The 20,348-nt window shown below is 43.8% G+C and overlaps 1 protein-coding gene across 1 annotated transcript in view; it reads right to left on the bottom strand.

Moving 5' to 3' along the window:
* Positions 1 to 20,348, bottom strand: part of LOC147665634 (small G protein signaling modulator 1-like) — a 518,897-nt gene that overhangs the window by 456,613 nt on the left and 41,936 nt on the right. The window contains exon 2 of the mRNA XM_086949626.1: positions 1,445 to 1,512. Within this exon, the coding sequence (XP_086805752.1) occupies positions 1,445 to 1,512 (68 nt within the window). The remainder of the gene's footprint in view (positions 1 to 1,444; positions 1,513 to 20,348) is intronic.

Here is a 20,348-nt window from a genome sequence, read left to right as displayed (position 1 = left end):
TTGGCTGAAGTTTGGGTCGATTAAAACAATGTGAATTTGTTAACAAGGTCAATTGCTTTCTCTAGGTCTGTTAATGTACTCACATGGTACTACTTGTTTTAAATACCATGGGACTCCCACCATGACGACGGGGAAGATTCAAGCATATGAATCTATGAAAGATTCAATACTGGAGAAGCACTGCTCATTCTTAGATGTATTTCCATTTTCCTTAAGAGTCAAACTGTTGAACTCACTCCCTTCCCGTCATCAAGATCTATTGAACACCACCTTCTTTTGCAGAAAAGGCCCAAAGCCTGGTTATTATTGGCTGCTTTGTCATCTTTTGTTTTGTTCATCGACCCTTGCTCTTTAAGTACTGCTATATACGCAGCCTTCCCCAACGTATTCATGACCAGCGCCAAGATTCCCAGTTTCAGTGTAGCACACTTTACAAATGCATGCATATTCATGTAAAAGCTGCAGCAACAAAAACAAAAATACATGCAAATGGAGAGTATTAAAGTTCTCTCACACATACAGCACACAGGCAGCAAGAGTACACCTTGTCTCAGACACAACAGACACATTCTTGGCTGACGTAAAGCATATTCAACACTAGTGCAAGCTTCCTGAAATACTGAGAACAGTAGCGGCAAAGGAAGCTGAAGTGCAACTACTCAGTGGGTGTGTAAGTGAGATGGGGCATATGTGAAGATGAGCTACAGAGATTACAAGTCGGTTGGCGTCCGAGCAATTGTGTGTGGTTGTCTAATGACACCGATACTGGTTGGTGTAGCGATGTGATGATTTGCATATTGCTGTGATCAGTGTACCAGCGTACTGTGTGTAAGGTGTGAGGGGTTAACATAGTGCATATGTGCTGCTGTGATTGGTCCACGGGATGGACTGTGTCACAGCGTGAGAGTGAAATGGTGAACGTTCCTGACAAATTGTGTGACAGGGTGAGTGATGTAAGAGTGATACAGTACATTATGTTGTGTGTGAGTGTGTATGTGTGATGCCATAATGATTTTTGTGTGGATATGTGTTATAAGTGATAATGCATATGTAAGGTGGAGAGTCATTGTATGACAGTGTGTGTGAAATGGTGTGTTTTCGAAAGATGGTCTACATTTCTGTAGACTTGTAGCCTACTGCTTCCAATTAATGGATTATCTTAAGTAAATCATTTCACCGTTTTGCAACATGGTGTTCCATCTCCTGATTGACAGCAATACACTTTTTGCAAGGGGGGCTGGACGACTGATGGGAAAGATATTATTGTTGCCTCTGGTGACATCTTCATCATACAATGCTTCGATATTTCTCTGATGTCTAATAGCTGTGCCACTAAATGGCAAAACGTATAAAAACAAAGTGCATCATTTGTGTATTCATAGAAACTGTGAGGTGACACTCACTTGGCAATGAATGTAAAACAGCACAAAGATGAAAAATATACCTAGTAAGGAGGCAAGTATTGGGCCATCCACGGGATCCATCAGAAGGGCTTCTTTTTCATAATATTTACTAGGGAAAAAGAACATGAAAGAAAGTAAGCAAACAGGCAACGCATTACTGCAACATTGAACATGCGTGCCACATTACATACCAACTAATAATGTATTGATTTTGCCACATTATTTTTCATTTTAATTTCTAATTTACTTTACTTTGTCAGCTACCGCCAACAGGCTTACTCAAAGTCAGACAGAACGTATTTTTAAAAAATATTTCTTTATTAGTTTTATCATAGATCAATGTAACAATCAAACGCTATACAAATATGGGTCTAGCAACCCATCTTAATTACAATTGCCCACCTCTCCCACTGAGACACCTCTTGTCTCCTAATATAATGTTATCTAGCACATGTACATGAGCAGGTATTGTAGCCTGCACTATCTAGTGTCCCTACTATTGACCAAAATGGCCATGACAGCATGTAGATATAAGCATTGTGTGATAATTTAAAATCCAACTGTAAACATCGAGCTGGACTTAATACATTGCATAGGTCCTCTGAGGTAGTTGTACGGTTGATTCGCGTAATGCAGACTTCTTTCTGTACCCCAAAGGTGGCAGTTTCAAATCTCGGCAGAGCTGGCTTAGCCCTGCACCAATTGACAGTATTCATCCTGATGTAAGGCACATAAAACTGTCTATTTGCCAACTTCCGTTATGCCATGTACCAGAGTACAGTGGTTTCACCCACACTAATGATTTTCCACTGACCCATCCAACAAATGGAGGTCAGCTCAAGCTAGCAGATTCAAGTCCACTGGATTGGCTAAGCATTGAGGTGCACCCCAAATGAACACCAAGGTTAAACTTTTTTACTGGACATGTTAATTTGTCCGGAGGCTGTCGCAGATTTTTGCACCATACAAAAAAACAAAAAAAAAATATATACATATGCAGGTTCATAATCTGAGTCTCACTTAGCTTGATATTAGCAGCACAACTGACTTACTTATGACTACTACCCCTCCTGGGGTATAGGCCATCAACCAGGACTCTCCAGCCATCTCTGTCCTGGGCTCTTCTTTCAATCTGAATCAAGGTGTAAGCCATCTCCTTGCAGTCAGTCTTGAGGCCTCGAAACCAGGTATTTCTTGCCCTTCCTCATGGGTCAAGTTGTGGGCTTGCCTGGTGGTGTTTGATGCAGGCTTGCGGAGGTTGTGACATATTAAGCTTCAGAGTCTTTTAATGATTTGTTTTTAAGCAGGGAGTTGGAAAGTCTGTTGTCATAGGTCATTGTTGCTCACTGTGTTTGGTCAGCGGATTTGGAAGATTTTTCTCAGACATGTGTTGATGAAGGTCTGGACTTTGTTGGTGTTGGTCACTGTTGTCCTCCAAATTTCTGCTCCTTACAGAAGGACCAATTTTACATTCTTGTGAAAAAACCTGATCTTGATTTGCAGTGTTAGGTCCATGGAGCGCCTGATTTTTTTTAGCTGAATGAAGGCAGCCCTTGCTTTGCAGAGTCTTGACTTGATGTCAGGGTATGTGCGGTCCTGCTCATCTATGACACTGCCCAGGTAGATTAAGACATCACTCTCTTCCAGCGGATCGGCTGCAAGAGTGACTGCAGTTGTGCAGCCCGTGTTAGCCTTCAGGATCTTGGGTTCTCCCCGTGGATGTTGAGGCCAAGTTGTGCTGATGTTGAGGCCACCTTGTAGGTCTTGTCTTGCATCTGATGAGTATGGGAGAGTAGGGCCAAGTCGAGCTGCCTCCAAGATATCCACTGGATCCCCATTCCTTCTCTTTGTTGTGGATGTCCTCGAAGACAAAAGGCGAAAGCAAACAACCCTGGAGGACTCCAGTCCTCAAATCAAAGGCTTCTGTGAGTTGTTCTCTATGGACTATCTTACAGATCATACTGTCGTAAGAGTTCCTAATGATTCTTAGGAGTTTATCTGGCATACTGTAGAGGTAGAGAAGTTTCCAAACGGTCTTTGTCCACGCTGTTGAATGCCTTCTCATGTTCGATGAAGTAGACATGGCAGGGGGGGGGGGGGGGGGGGGTTCCATTTCATCGACTGCTCCATGATGATGCTCAGTGTTGTAATTTGGATCTATTTTTGCAGAAGGTAGTTTGCTGGTCTCGCAACTGAGCATCAACTTGTTCCTTCAAGCAACACTACTTACTGGCATGTTTAGCAGGGTCAGTTGCAACCACTGATGGGACAACAGCTGCCATCAGTTGGACAAGAGGGGAGACTGATGCGATTTTGCAAATGCATCTGGGTGTCTGCATCATGAAGCACAAATTGTGCTGACTCGCACAGCACTGACTACTCTATCTATAGTCTAGGGTACACCTAACTCATGAATTTAGTTTTATCAGTCAAACCATAAGGGCTCAAGCAGCATGTCATAAAGGAAGTCCGTCCCGGGGGAACACTGCTAGTCGACCTGGCTCTTTTGCTTGGTCCAAGTGGAGGTTTCCTCCTCCTAGCTGCTCTTAGGTTCGAATGCGATATTCTTCATGGATCTGAACTGCAAATCGTTTTGCCTTCAAACTAGCAGATTGATTCTTCTGTTTGCATGATTGTTGCGGTTTAAGTGTTTAGAGTTACTTAGCTATAATTCCGACTTGGAAAAATTATGGAAACTCGTTATTGGAACTTGTGCACTACAATGGAATTAGCACGGAGAAGTTGTAACCTGACTTACATTTGTATTACTAAATCTAACGCAAACGCATGAAAGATCTGACGCTCTGCCAACCAAGGCAGGTGCTCTGGCGGCAGACAGGTTCCATCAATCCATTGAAAACAAATTCATTGTGTCAAAAAAAGAAATGCCTGCACACAACCTCTGAGTACTCAAAAAAGATTTTAATATGGCATCAGACGGCATGTTCAGACCCAGCAGCGAGATCTTTCTCAAGATAGAGTTGGGTAACAGAAGATGGTGCTGTCTCACTTTCTAATATTCTGCAGGTAGGACATAACAGACACACTTAGAAATTTCCAAAAACAAAAACGCTCTTCATCCACTAAAGTAACATAAATATTGATAAAAATGTCAGTTTATTGTATGTTTGTCAAGATTTGAACCTTGGTTTCTATGAATAATGGCCACATATTGTGACACTCCACCCTATCACCAATACTGCAGGGGCTGGGAGAAAATGAAAATATAATATAACCGTAGTTCATCATGCCATGTTATTGAAAAGTGAAGTGCTAAACCACGCTCCTTCCTTGTAAACATGCTGTTGGATGAGGAAATTCCTCTCACCACCAGTTCTTAAATATGTAACACCCAAGAGGATAATCCAACAGCAACTACCAATCACTTGGGTATAAAACCCATGCGGAAAATCAAACAGCAACAATCAATCACTTGGGTATAAAACCCAAACGGGTTATCAAAGAGCAACTATCACTCACTTGGGTATAAAACCTAAGGAGGTAATCAAACAGCAACTATTAACCAGTTGGCTATAAAACCCAAGCGGGTAATCAAATAGCAACTATTAATCACTTGGCTATAAAACCCAAGCGGGTAATCAAATAGCAACTATTAATCACTTGGGTATAAAACCCAAGCGCGTAAACAAACAGCAACTATTAATCACTTGGTTATAAAACTCAAGCGGGTAATCAAACAGCAGCTATCGATCACTTGGGTATACAAACCAAGCGGGTAATCAAACAGCAACTATCAATTAAATGGGTATTTAACTCAATTGTGAAATCAAATAGCAACTATGAATCCCTTGGGTATAAAACCCAAGCAGGTAATCAAACAGCAACTATGAATCACTTGGGTATAAAACCCAAGCAGGTAATCAAACAGCAACTACCAATCATTTGGGTACAAAACCCAAGCGGGAACTCAAATAGCAACTATTAATCACTTGAGTATAAAATCCAAGCAGGTAATCAAACAGTAACTATCAATGACTTGGGTATAAAACCGAAGCAGGTATTCAAACAACTATCAATCACCTGGGTATAAAACCCAAGCAGATAATCAAAGAACAACTATCAATAACTTGGGTATAAAACCCAAGTAGGTAATCAAACAACAACTATTAATCACTTGGGTACAAAAGCCAAGCGGGTAATCAAAGAGCGAATTATATTTGCTTCGATTGAGGGTCATATTAATATTAATCCTTTTACATGTACGGCGAGGGTGTGCCAGCACTTCTCGGACAGGAAGAATTTGTTATACATTTTACAAACATATGGACACTTTACTTGTCGAAGTAGCCGAATATCTGTTAACTAGCTGTGCCACTCTCTCAAGGTAAGGTACACCTTCATTTCCAATTATCTGCCGTAGTATACACTTATTCTAAATACCATCGTCACAGACGAGTCATTTTCGACCCTCTGCTTACAGATGCAGATGTGTTATTGAAGTTTCCTGAAACAAACCATCTCTTTTCTCACCTTTGACCCACTTCCCCCATTGTGCTAACATGAACCCAATTTAGGCAGCATTGGTGTTGAACATTTAAGTCTTCGATGGTGGAGGCAGAAAAAATGTAACCGAAAACTTGAGAGAGGATGTGGCCTTCGACCTCGTGGAACCGGGTTCGAGTCTCGGCAGGGAGGCTCAACATGCTGTGATTCTGGGCAAATCACTTAATGTTCTCATAACAAAAAGAAATGAATGCGTCTGTGCTGTCTGAAACGCAACTGGTGCTCATGTAAAGAGAGCTGACACCTTGTCTAGGTCGCGCTATATAAAAACTCAAAACTCTCTCCTCCCCCAAAAAGACCAAACACTTTATTAAATCACTGCAAAAACAACAACCATTTGCTGTAGCAACACCTTACCACAAACTCGTACTAATGTTGAACAAAAGAGGCTCTAGTATACGGTTAAAGACGCTTTGAGGCTTTCTTGCCACTACGCTTTTCCCTAGATGTCATGGGTTTATGCTGCGAGAAGTTACAGGGTTGGCAACATGTAATGCTTTGTTCATTAGAAACTCGATTAAACAAAAATCTAATTTCATAAGAGCCACCAGAAAGCTTTCATCCCTGCCATCTTGGACTAGATCACCAGCTGTGAGCGGGGATAAATGGATTTCTACGGGAAGCCCCACATCCGATCAGTCATACAGTAAAACAAAGCTGATCTGAATACTCTCGGCGCTGATGGCATCTGCTTTTGCATACTGGTTCAAAAAAGACATCTCGAATACAAATCCATCAGCAGAAGCAAATGCGTCCTTTTTCGCGTTAAGCTCCTTTTTTAATTGCGGGGGAGGATCTGCAGAAAAGCCGCATGTTATAAGAGAGAAACCATTCTAAAAGAAGAAGATGTTTCATCAAAAAACAGTGTGAAACGTTATCAAAGCAAAGACTTAACGGGAACGCATGCGAGGGAAATACCAAGGGGGAGTAATTTAAGGTTGAAAGAGATTGGGTCGGTAGCTGTGGAGGACGAGAGGCTGCAAAAGGAATACCCACAAGTGTCTTCTGTCTGGGAACCAAGCACCCTATTGAAGCACTCGAATCTCTCAGGGTAGTGAAGCAGAGCAGTCCAAGGGTTATTCAAAGAACATGGTGTGGGCTGGTAGTTGACATTCAGCAGTGTGCAATAACACTCAATGAATTACAGTCAAGTCACTCTCCCTCCCCCCTCCCCCCGCACCCCCCTTCGGTGACATGCAGAAATCCCATTTAACTTCTAATTAATCGTGACTTCCACAAATATGAGGCAAGAGTACTGGCTTTGTCAAGGAGTCACCACATCATAAGAACTATAACCACGTGTTAAAAATTACCGATATATTATTGAAATCAGCAATCATGTTTACATGCAATGATTGTCAATACAGCATCACAATATATTTTAAAAACCATAGTCCACAATAAACTGAACGTAAAGCAATGAAAATCCGTCTAACGTGTATTGGAATCTGTCACATATTTAGGCAACATAAATGTAGACACAGAATCAACCACTACAGGCCCTGCCCTCCCAGGTTGTAGTACAAACGTTTTAATCTTAAGAAAGCTTAAAACATATTGAAATGTGTCCTCGAGTCATGCATCCTTTGACTTGGGAGACACAGGGTTGATTCTGGGGCGCTCCAGCCACAGTGCTGTAAATATTGTGGCAGGGCTCTCCTGCTGCTCTGCTAGTTCTTTGAGTCCTCGCGCTGTGGCCACTTTTTTTTTCTTTTTCAAAGGATGCCAGATTCCATTGGGACACCCACATTCATGGATATCACTGGGACAGCGTGGGTGGCCCACTCCCACGCTGTCTAACCGGCTCCCCAGGAGCCTTCTAACTTTGGGGCAGGAGCCAACAGCAGCTTTTCGTGCTCCTGCCAGGTGGGAGCAGACTTGCTTTACAATCTGCATTTCACCTGTGTTCCAGGAACCGGTCATTATGTGACCAGGGATGGGGTCCCTAGACCTAGTGAAAAACTGGGCAGACAGCCTCACGTACAGCCCACTGAGGGCAATTTTATAAAAATTACAAGTTTTGTGTCTGCGCATTCCAGTGCAGCCCCATGTACTCTGTTAGCATTTAGGGGTTAAAGGCCAAAATCTTTGCAATTGAATATCTAGTCCCCATTGGGACGATTTCAGTGATCTTAGGCTCTCTCAGCTCCTGCTGTCTCCAACCATCAGAAGCAGTTTTCAGCGGGCCTCCTGACCTCCAAAGGGGCACATTCCGTAGGTAGCTGGTTTCAATGGCTTCCAGCACACGCTTTCTCCTTTGCCAGGCTCTTGCTGGTCCTCTACTCTCGCTGAGGCACAGAAGTCCAGGTCTTCCTCCAAATGGTCCTCAGTGGGTGTAAGGGGTCAAGCCTCACTGGCCCAGAAGAGTCCCATCTAGTCCTCGGTTTAAACTGCTGACAGAGTACTTAGTCCAACAGGGCTTAAGAGCCTTGTCCTTCAAACTGCTCATTGCATTACCATACAATTATCCTGATTTCCAGCTAGTGACGTTCACTCACAATAAAGGTCCAGAAAACGGAGGTTCGACCTGACATCCTTGGCGTGGTTTTGATGGAGCAAGGATTCGCACGTAAAGCGCCTTGCCCCAGTGCAAGAACCTCGCCTAATGTATAATCCTATTAAAATAGTTGTCCGTCATTTTTATACGTTTTCCCATACACGCGGGTGTCCCCAGGATGCTTGCTCGTATGTCTTTTCCATATTAACGAAGCTTGCACTAAGGAATCGGCTGCTTCGCTGAAATTCAGTCTGCGCATGCGTCGGTCATACCCATGTGATGTGACGCACTCGCATTCTGGAGGGATTTCGTGCTCATGCGCACTGTTGCAAACATGGCCGCTTGTCTCTCACCACGCATTCTGCTTGCCACTGCTGCTTCAGCCTATCTGTCCTTTCGCACTAAACCATAATGCTATAGTCATTATAAAGTAAGGGTTGGTTAGAATTTTATCATGGTATACAGTGTGATCATTTTTTTGTGATTTTAATTTGTTCTCGCTTACTTTTCATGTACCGCGTCTCTGGGGCTGGGAAAAACGGGAGCGGAGCCATACTTGAAGCTCTGCTGGGCACAGTCACATGACAGGAGAAAAACACCATTGCGCAGAAGCTGAAACAAGCCAGCTGGCTCCTGAAGCACAATGCGCCTGAGAAGTTCTCTGGGAAAGCAGAATCTTACCTTGGACGATGCAACTCTGTTGCTACCTAATGTGAACTCTTGTTATACTGATGTATTCTATGCATGAGAACGTGAACTCAAGGGGCGGGTAGAAAATTTTAATATTTGAGAAGAAAAAGTTGAATTCTAGGAGGTGGTAATGACCGCACCACCTCTCCTGACCAATCATAGTGTGGGAAACTGTCACTTGCAACATTAGTGGGTGGTCTGAGGGACCCCAAAATAGTATAATTGCCCTAGTTTAGCTTAGGAAAATTGTCCGACTTGTCCGAGTAGCAGACCTGTCACTGACCCTACGAACTCAATAGGTGCTCAATCTGAAAGTGCTGCGGAGCACTCTGTCCATACTTTCCACAAACTCCTAAGGGGTGGAAAAATCCTAAGTGCTGGCGAAGCACTTTTGCTGGGAAATTCGAAAACCCAATCGGGGTTACTGGCGGATTACTTGCAGGAGGGGGTAACGCAGGCGTTGCTGTCCGAAGCTGTGGGTGTTGGTCGTACCCTGGGAGGCCCAGTCCTTTGATCCAAACCTGAGGGGTATCCTGTCCTGATCTGTCCGTGGGCTGTACCTGCTCGCATTCTGGCATTCCTTTTCTGAGGGTCCCTATCCCCGTCTTCCCATCTGACCCGTGGCCAGGGTTAGTCTTCAATCTGAATTAGGTAATTATCAGTCCGTGAGTTTGCATCTCACTCTCTCTCTCTCTCTCTCTCTCTCTCTATTCTTCTATGAAAGCATTCTTGCCAATGATACTGCTCTATCATCTTTAAAAGCGAATTGTATGTGATTGTTTATTAGTATTGCTCCACTTCTCTCCCCACCTTTAGAAAATTGCCAAACTGTCATATTTTATTAGTATGTTCCAGTTTTCCCTTTTCCTTTAGTTGATTGCAGTGAATTTAGTAAGAATAGTTTAAGCACTTAGGATAAGTACATGTTTTAGGTCCCAAATCATAAACCCATGTCCTAGCATAAAATTGCAGTCACTAGTTCTGTTCTAAAATTCCTACCTTTAGTCTTCCCATATATTCTGATGGTTATAATTTTGGTACAAAGTTACTTAATGGTGTTGATTTTGATGTTTGATATATTATTCTGCATATCGCTTATTGTCTTGGCATCTTCTCTTTGAACTCTTATATAAAGTTTTAAACTTCATCAGGTGTCTGTGGTCATTTTACAGAAATTGTGGATAAGTATGTGCTGAAGTATAAAGAGTATATTTTTCCTAGGTTCCCTGTCTACTATTTTCCCTACTAGCTCCAGATCTGTCATATGTAGTTGTGCCTGGGGTAAGTCAGGTACGTGGTAAGCAGAGGTGAAAACCCAAACCTTAATTACTCATAGAAGCGTACAGCGGAAGCCATCACCCAGTTCACCCCAAATGTCAATGGTGTATTAAATCTTATGCACGCCAGGGCCCAGTGCGTGTAAATAATTGGTGAACTCGGTGACCTGGGTGAACTGCGCGCTCTATCAGTAATTTTCTGGCAACCAGAGGATGGTTTGGACTAGTTAGATTAGGTAGACAGGATAATTGATAAACAAACCGTGAAAATAAAATGTGCTGCTGATTTTCTACTGTATTGGTTCAAATATTTTGAAATGTTTTAAGGATTTATATGTAAATGTATATGATTTTGCATTGCTGCTATAGATATTACATGTTGAATTAACCCAGAATTGTTTGTAAGTGTTCAGTGTAGTCCGAATCCCCGGGGAAGTATTTGGCTAACGGTGAGCAGAATCCGGTTAGCTGTTGAAGTCACTAGGGTTTGAGTCATTAGTGCAGGGTTAGGAATAACTGGAAGCACTAATTAGGACCTTTTGTTGCATCTGAATAAATGATAGCTACGAGTCCGGTATAAAACTTTCATTGCGATATCACCTAGTAAGGGTCGCATACGGAAGGAGTAGTAGGGTCTCCGAGGCTTGACTGGTAAGTAAAATAGTTCACTGGTGAAATCCCGGCTCAGTACATATCCCTGACGAAAGTGGATGAGTCGGAAGAATAACGGGTTCTATATTACTCGCGTGTGAGGTTAGGCAAAGAAGTCTATCCAGAGTGAATAAGAAGTAGACAGAAGTGGTTTACTTGTAGCGAAAGGAAGTTTTTCTATCTCTTTAGAACACTCAGACATAGTGGCAGACGTTGTGTGTTAGTAACTAAGTTTTACATTCGCACTTTAGGAAAAGTTAAAAGTTTCCGTTACCTTGTGAAGGAGGGAGTCGGTCGGAAGGCTGCTCTGACGTCACTCCGTGCCGCGCTGGTATTGGTCGATACAGCGGGTGTGTAGTGAAGCTGAATTCGTGAAGGAGGGGTGAGTGCCGAAGAGTGAGACTCTGTCTTGCGAAAAGGCCGCGCACCCATTGGTTAAAGATTTTGTATTCTCTGATCTGATTGGGTAAGGCGAAATAAAAGTCGCGCTAGCATTGGAAGTACAAAGGTAAACAAAATTAATCAAGCCGAGTTAGAAGAGAGTCTGGAAAATTATATGTGGTATCCAGATTTTATACCGAATCCAAAGTACCTAGGATTTCATAAGGATCAGATATTGCGAGGTAGACCGCACATGATGTATGGAATAAAAAGGAAACTGTCATTTACTGACAAAATAAAGAATTTTTTCAAAACCGACAAACCCATTAGAACGAGGGAAGGTGTGCTCATTCCCCCGCCAAATACCCCTGCCTCTTTCATGATGTTTGACAAAGGGTATCATACCTGTGTATGGTTGGAAAATTGGGCCAAGTACACTGCTGAGGACGGAGTTTTAGCATTCCCTGTTGAAGGAACATTTAATGGTCGGGTTCTGTTTAACTTAAGGACCCGCATGAATGAATTACACCCCAGACCTAGATTGACCCAGTACGAAGCCCTGGAAGAATGGGAGATTGAGGCCCTAGAAAGGGATAGACCCAGGATGGATAAGGGAGTAAGTAAATGGTATCCCAGGCTTCCAACGCCAACCAAAGAGCAGAAAATGAAACAGTGGAGGCAAAACATGATGACAGAAGGATTGTTTCCTATGATGGGAGTATTAGAAGAAAAGAAAGGAAAATGTAAAGAAAAGACCCATCACCTAATGCCTGTAGGGGACTCAGAAGATGAGCACCTGGAAGATCTGTTAATGAAAAATCCCCCTCCCTATGTTGCAGAGTCAGAACCTGTGCATTCTCCAAACCCTTTTTCAAAATATCCCAGATGTAGGAGGGATAGTGATACAGATGGAACAGGTACAGACAGTAAAGTCAGTGACGGGGATGGGTTTTGCAGACCTAAATCTACGGTCCCGAATTATCAGCCGTTCGGGGAAGGACCACCCCGATTGGTCACTCCGACTGCTCCAAGTATTTATCCTCCCTTGGTACCTCAGGTATTGCACGACAATTCTGCAGAAAAGGCTCTACGAGAAAAAGAAAAGGAAGCCCTGGCTAGACAGCGAGAGGATTTGGTTCGAACCATTGCCCAGATACATCCCCATCCTGATTCCCTGACTATTCCAGTAACTATTGGTCCAGCTATTCCACTGTATAGAGATAACCTGGCTAGTCCCCGTCCTCCTGTTATCTCCCCAATAATGCCCACTCCTAGTATCCCACCCTCGAGAAAGGAAGTATACATAGATGAGGATCAAGAGAGCGAGTGTGAGTCAGTAGTTCTGATGGATTTGCCTATTAGGGAACCTAGGACTAGCATGTCGGGGGCAAGAAGTCAGAGTAGGCCAAAAGAGGTGTTGATTGAAGGTGCATCTGGGGTTAGGAGTGCCACAGTAGTGTCCCCAGAAGAATTAGACAGATGGACCAAAGAGCTGGAAAAAGATACCACTCCCCAACCCAAAGCGTTAGAGATATATAAATTAAGAATAGAAATAGAAGAGATGATGGCTGGAAATGTGGGGGTGGAACGCCTGAGCTCCTACAGTGAAGAAGAATTGCTGTTCATCAGTAAAAATCTTACCCGGAACGCTAGAATGCTCCACGAAAGGTTAATGGACACTGCCACAGAAATGGGAATAGATGTCAGTCGCTCCAAAATTCTTCAGAAACCCTACAGAGTAGATTTTGCAGACAAAGACTTAGAAAGTCTGAATGTGATGGGAAAACAGATCCAGATAAAATAATTATTAAAGCTTTTGCAGAAATGGGGGGATGTGGGAAAATGGAGAACCCGATGGGCAAAGAAAAAGGAAGACAGTAGAGCGAAATCACAAACGTCAGAATATATGCTGAAAGAAGTAAATCCCGCAGAAAAATTGTGTCCCATGAGAGAGGTCCCGGGAGGGAAATATGTCCATGTCCCTTGGTCCCGACAGGATATTGTGTCATTTACAAATGACTTCCCGAAATTACGGGAGAAGCCTGTTGATTGGTACAGGCAGGTAGAACGCTTCATAAAAGTTCAGAAATGTCTGCTGAAAGACCTGGATGGGTTTTTCGACATTGTGGTCCCTGTAGATCTGTGGACCGACTGTAAAATTGAAATTGATTGGCCCAGTGAGGAATTTCCCAGAGATGAGAAAACAGGAGCGCCTGCACCTGAAGTAATGAGGAAGTATGAGCAAGTCATACAATATCTCAAGAAAAAGGTTCCCGCAAAGGAAACAGATTGGACCCGAATAGATAGAACCACCCAAGAACGTGATGAAACTGTTCACTCCTATTATGAAAGGTTACTGCAAGTGTTTAAAACGTACAGCGGTATCGATAATGTGGACATGAAAGACATGACACATTTCAGTTACAGATTTGTGCTAGGATTAAGGCCCGAAATCTCCCAATGGATTAGAGACAATAAAATCAGTTGGCAGGGAAAACCAATAGATGATGTCCTGAAATACGCAAAATACTGCGAAGATGAAATCGAAAACAAAAGGAAGGCTCTCAAGGAGAAAGTAATGTGGGCACAGGTGAAGTTGGCTGAACAACAAGAACAGCAGTTAAGTAACTTGAATTCTAATAAGAACTCACAGCATACCACTGGTGGGGGAGGAGGAAAGCCCCGAACTAAAATGAGTAGAGAAGAGGCTATGAAAAAATTCCCTTGCCACGGGTGCGGCCAGATAGGGCATTGGAGAGACGAGTGTCCACACCTGCAGGCCGGTAATGCCCCTGTAAATGGTTTAAACCCACAGGTGCAGAAAGAGGGGACGAGGAAGAACCAGCAACAGGTAAAACTACCTCCAGTACCTCGCGCTCCTAGACAAAATTTTAAGAATCAGGGTCAGCAGAATGAGAGGGCGGAAGTATGGGAAGTCGAGAATGAAAGAGATGCAGTCATTCCACAGTACTTGTTAAATTACACCTTCCTCTATGAAAATCAAGATTGACGGGGCCTGAGAGGGGAGGATGAGGAGTGCGTGCTTGGCGCCTCCTTACCGGTAGACCAGACTGGACCATACATTGAAGGAAAGGTTGAGGGAAAAGACGTCACCTTTCTATTGGACACTGGTGCTACCAGATCTACTGTAAGAACAGTGGATGTTCCTAACCTACCCCTCTCGGGAGAAGCGATCCAAGTAGTGGGCGTCTCAAATCAAATAATAAGTACCCCAGTAACTGAACCAATGGAAATCTCCATAGGTAATTTCAAGGAAATGCACAGATTTGTGGTCTGTGATTCTAGTCCTGTGAACCTGCTAGGACGTGATTTGTTGTGCAAGATGCATTGTACCATCTATTGCACACCAAAAGGCGTCGAAATTCAGACCCCCGATGAAGATGGCCTGTACAAATTGATGTTGGTCAGACAAGATGCAGATATCAAACCGTTAACAGTTGAGGATTTACCTGAAGAACTCCAGTTAAGAGTAGTACCAGAAGTGTGGGATTTCACAGGAAAAGATGTAGGCTTGATGGCGAATGTAGACCCAGTTAAGATAACGATAAAAACGAATGCTGTATACCCCAAAACCAGACAGTACAAAATGAGTGCAGAAGTGAAAGCAGGAGTAGCGACTGAAATTACCAGGCTGCTCGAAGCAGAAATAATAGAGGAAGTAATGAGCAGCCCCTGTAATTCGCCTATCATTGGGATCAAAAAGCCTAGTGGAAAGTACCGGGTAGTGCAAGATTTGCGCAAGGTAAACCAGATTGTCGTGCCTTGCTGTCCTATTGTGCCCAACCCTGCAGTGATACTATATCAGATTCCCTGGAATGCAGAATGGTTCACTGTCATCGATCTGTGCCATGCATTCTTTTCCATCCCGTTGCATCCAGAAAGCAAGTTCCTTTTCAGTTTTGAATTTGACAGCCATATCTATGTCTGGAATCGTGTCCCCCAGGGGTACACCGAAAGTCCATCGATTTTCAACCAGATACTAAAGAAGTGCCTTGAAACTCTGGTGCTGCCGAGAGAATCTGTTCTGGTGCAGTACATAGATGACCTATTGGTGGCATCTAAAACCCAGACAGACTGTGTCACCGACACCATTGCCTTGCTGAATCACCTAGGAAAGGGAGGACATAAAGTGCCACCTGACAAGTTACAATTTTGTAAAAACTCAGTGAAGTATCTGGGGCACCAGATAGAAAAGGGAATCAGGAAAGTCACTACCGAAAGAATCAAAATAATTAAAGCCATGGAACTGCCCCGAACTCAGAAAGAAGTAAGAATGTTCTTAGGGGTTGTGGGCTACTGCAGACAATGGATTGTAGGATTTGCCGCGCTAGCAAGACCCCTGATAAAAATGACCAAGAAAGGAGTAGAAGACCCCGTCAGCTGGGACAGTGAAAGCATGAATGCATGGGTAACATTGAGAAACTGTCTATGTACTGCTCCTGCATTGGGTATGCCTGACTACTCAAAGTCCTTTGAGCTTTTCTGTGACACAAGAGAGAATTGTGCTCTTTCAGTCCTGACCCAGGAGCACGGATTAATTAGGAGACCGGTGGCCTATTTTTCGGCCACCCTAGATCCGGTGGCTGCTGGATTACCGGGGTGTCTGAAAGCAGTTGCTGCTACTTGCGTCAGTCTGGAACAGAGTGAGAACATTGTCATGGGACATCACGTCACTGTATATGTTCCTCATTCTGTTGTAATCCTGCTGACTAGAACTAAGACCCAGTACCTCACACCTAGTCGGCTGACTAAGTATGAAAGAATTTTGATTGGTGCTGAAAACGTAACCATTTCCCGGTGCAATGTCTTAAACCCAGCGACACTGTTACCTGTCCCTCTGGATGTAGAACTAGAAGAGGAAGGGGAACATAATTGCATCGATTTAACTGAGTTCAGTACAAAGCCCCGTCCAGACATCCGTGAAATAGCGTTACTTGATGGGGATAAGACAATGTTTGTGGATGGCTCGTGTCTGAGACATGAGAGTGGGAGCCTGAGTGCTGCCTATGCTGTGGTTACGTTGACAGAAACCATAGAAGCATCTTACCTGAGCGAGGTGAAATCTGCACAAGTGGCAGAGCTCATCGCGTTAACTAGAGCATGTAAGAGGGGTAAGAACAAGAGAATAACTGTTTATACAGACAGCCAGTATTGTTTCGGGGTTGTTCATGACTTCGGCCAATTATGGCTGCAAAGAGAATTCATGACTTCCTCAGGCACACCTATCAGAAACGGAAAGGTGGTGCATAACTTACTGGAAGCTATCCAATTGCCCAAAGAATTGGCTGTGGTCAAATGCGCGGCTCACAGATCTGGAAACGATGATGTGACTGCCGGTAATAGGTACGCTGACCAAATTGCCCAGTTCTGTGCCCGATACCATATGTCACTCCAAATTGCGTTGTGGGGTGGAACCAGCTGCCAACTTATGTTGTTTGAGAATGTGTCAACGTGGGAAGAATTAAAGGATTTGCAACAGGCAACAGACAGGCAAGAAAAAGAAAGGTGGTCCGCAAATGGATGCAAGTTGAGAGATGATGGTGTGGTGGTAAATTCGACTGGGGTGCCTGTACTGCCTGACAGCTTGATCGACCCCATGATCAGAATGATACATGAACCAACACATATGGGAAGAGACGCGATGTGTCGAGTGTTTGACAAAGTGTTCTGTAATTCAAAGTTCAGGAACCAGGCGGAAAGGCTTTGCCAGAGGTGCCTAGTGTGTCAGCAGTTCAATGCAGGGAAAAAGACTGTGGTAGAACAAAGTACGGTTGGAAAGGCAGTAGGTCCCTTTGTCAGAATGCAGGCAGACTTTGTAACCATGCCTAGGTGCAAAGGGTATAGATACATTTTAGTCATAGTTTGCCTATTTTCCCGGTGGGTGGAAGCTTATCCCGCTAAGAAAAATGATGCCATAACTACTGCAAAATTGTTGCTCAGGGAGTTGATACCTAGGTATGGAATCCCAGAGACAATCGAAACGGACCAAGGTGGGCATTTTGCCAATGATGTCCTAGAAGAGCTCTGTAAAGCATTCCAAATGAAGCAAAGACTGCATTGTGCCTACCGTCCAGAGGCTTCTGGGGTAGTGGAACAAATAAATGGCACCCTGAAATCCAGATTGGCCAAAATGTGTGATTCCACAAAAATGAACTGGATAGAGGCTTTACCCCTTGTGCTGATGAGTTTGAGAAGTATCCCGAACAGAAAAACTGGCCTGAGCCCCCATGAAGTGTTGATGGGAAGAGTGATGCGACAGGCATGGGTACCCGGACACAAACTGCTAAGCATTTCTGATGATATGGTACTAGAATACTGCAAGCAGCTGGGTGACCAAGTGCGTTCTCTCTCTCAGCAGATTGGAGAGACAGAAGACGAGTGGCCAAAGACTCCAGCACACAAACTGCAACCAGGAGATTGGGTGGCGTTAAAGAAACACACCCGGAGCAGTTGCCTGAAACCGAGGTGGGGAAAGCCGCGACAAGTGATCCTCGGCACTACAACTGCTGTAAAGTGTGCGGGCGTACCGAAGTGGATCCACGCCAGCCACACAAAGCGGGTAACTGGAGAAAACGCGACTGAAGCTGAAGGCAGCGCAGCTGAGGAAGCTCCCGAGGAGGAGAGTCCGGAGCTAGCTGACATCGAACTGCCGAGCACAAGTCGAGACGTTGAGTGGTTCCCTGCCGACGACCAGGTTCATGATCCAATACGAACCAGGAAATATTCCTACTTAGACAGTGAGTGGGATAGTCCAGGTGAGCTAGAAATAGACGAAGAAGATCAGGTCAACGAGAATCACATCACACCTGATCAGGAAGTAGGCCAAGTAGAGTCAGATAAAGACACCGAAACTCCTCCTGAAACTCCAGAGACTGGAAAGGGTCAGATAGTAATTAGAGCTGACGTTCATGCAGAAGAAGACGAAGAGGTTGAAGAGCATGAACAGGAACAGATAGAAATAGATCAACGTGCTCAGACAACCGAAGTAAAGCCAAAGAAACATAAAAAGCAAGTACGATTTGAATCTGAGCAAGGTCAGACTAGGGACCAGGCAGAAGACATAGATGAAAGACCTGGAACAAGTCAGACAGGTAGGGAAAAAGAAGTGCCACAACCAAAAGTAAAGAGAGTACACGAAGAAGGCCAAGTTTCCTCTACCACTGGGAGGCACGGAGGCAGAAGTGCACCCCGCTACGTCAAAAGACTAAGACTCAGACTAAAGACAGTCGAAGAGAAACTGAAAGACCGAAAAAGGGCTGAAAGTGAAAGAAAGGCAGCCCAAGGAAAATCGCTGAGAAAAAGCGACAGACTAAAGAAACAGAACCGACTGTATCGGAGCCCTGAGTGGACTTACTTTGTGTTGGAGGAAATAGACGAACCACACCACAGTGGCAACAGTGACGAAGAGTCCATCGCTGATCGGAGTTCTGACGAAGACCCTCCTTGAAGAGAGCCCCGAAGTGAGCCTTTGGTGCCAAGAAACGAAGAGGGGTAGCAAAAGCCACCTGTAAGCTGAAAAATGTCTGATCCGAATGTCTCTGGAAGGTCCCGATGTGGGTGTCTTAAAACCTGCTGTAAAATATGCTTGTGTAGTATAGCCATGCTAATAATAATGTGGATAGCACTAACAGTTTTTCTACCTTTTATGATAAGCAAAAATCCAAATTTGTCCCCTATTGAACCAGAAGCAGTAGACGTAGGGGTTGTACAGACTGTAGAAACACCACGGAATTTAGAAAGACGCGACAAACAAGTAGGCTTGACACACACACGACCTAATTTAGAAGCATTAGATGAGGATGGACTACACTTTCACAAAATGAGAAACAGGACACATTTGAATGTTTTTGCTAACTTGTTGGTGCATTACGTAGAAGCTATGGAAATAGAAGACTGTTATGTCTGCATGAAGCTACCTACCTCAGTGGCTGAAGGCGTGACATACCACCATCTACCTTTAACCTATGGAATTTCCTGCAGTATTTTAGCTAGCTTGTTTTATAGGAGCACTTTACAGTACTATTATTCAAATGCTGACGTAGTATTTTCTGAACTTCCTATTAGAGGACACCTGAACCTTGTACATACCAAAAGTGACGTGACCCGTTATATGGGAGAATATTTTCTGACTATAGGCAACATAGATTTAGACGAAGCAAGACAAGATAATCTGACCTGTTCTCTGCAAGAGCAGGAAAAGATGTTCATAAAAATGGCAGACAGAAGGAGAGAAAAGTTTCAAAAGAAAGCAAATGACGAAAAGAATAGAGTCCCTAGGTGGGCTGAGCACATGGATAACACCTCGCAAGGCGAAGCTAATCCTGCCTTGTTACTGGATTTTGAACGAAAAGGGAAACTTTGTATCCATAGGGAAAAGACAGAGTACTATAACAATGTATTCATCGGTTCCAGCGAGTGTGAACATAATTACAAAGTAATTGGAGGTTGGGGTTTCAAAAATGGGTCAGAACCTGTGTTTCCCGGAATATATTATATATGTGGGAACAAGGCTTATTTCAAATTGCCGGATCACTGGTATGGAAGCTGCTACTTTGGCATTGTTTTCCCGAAAATATACCATGTGAATAATGCAGCTGGAAGCGATGAAGAAACTAATGGCTTAGTGCGTAGTAAACGTGAAAGTGTAGGTGAAATTATAGGTGATATTTTTAGTGCACTGATACCTGGAATGGGGGTAGTTCTGAACACCCATAGAATCTGCAAATTGTCTACAGTAGTGGACCGGCTATCAACGGACACTGCTGCTGGATTCCTGATGGTCAATACTGAAATGGTTGCGATCAGATCAATGGTTTTACAAAACCGTCTTGCCCTTGACACCCTATTAGCAAAAGAGGGCGGAGTCTGTAGAATGCTGAAGGCGCAACATTGTTGCACTTACAT

The sequence above is a fragment of the Lissotriton vulgaris genome, unplaced genomic scaffold, assembly GCF_964263255.1.
Source record: "Lissotriton vulgaris unplaced genomic scaffold, aLisVul1.2 SCAFFOLD_1463, whole genome shotgun sequence".
Taxonomy (NCBI): domain Eukaryota; kingdom Metazoa; phylum Chordata; class Amphibia; order Caudata; family Salamandridae; genus Lissotriton; species Lissotriton vulgaris.
This window is presented reverse-complemented; position numbering and strand designations above follow the sequence as displayed.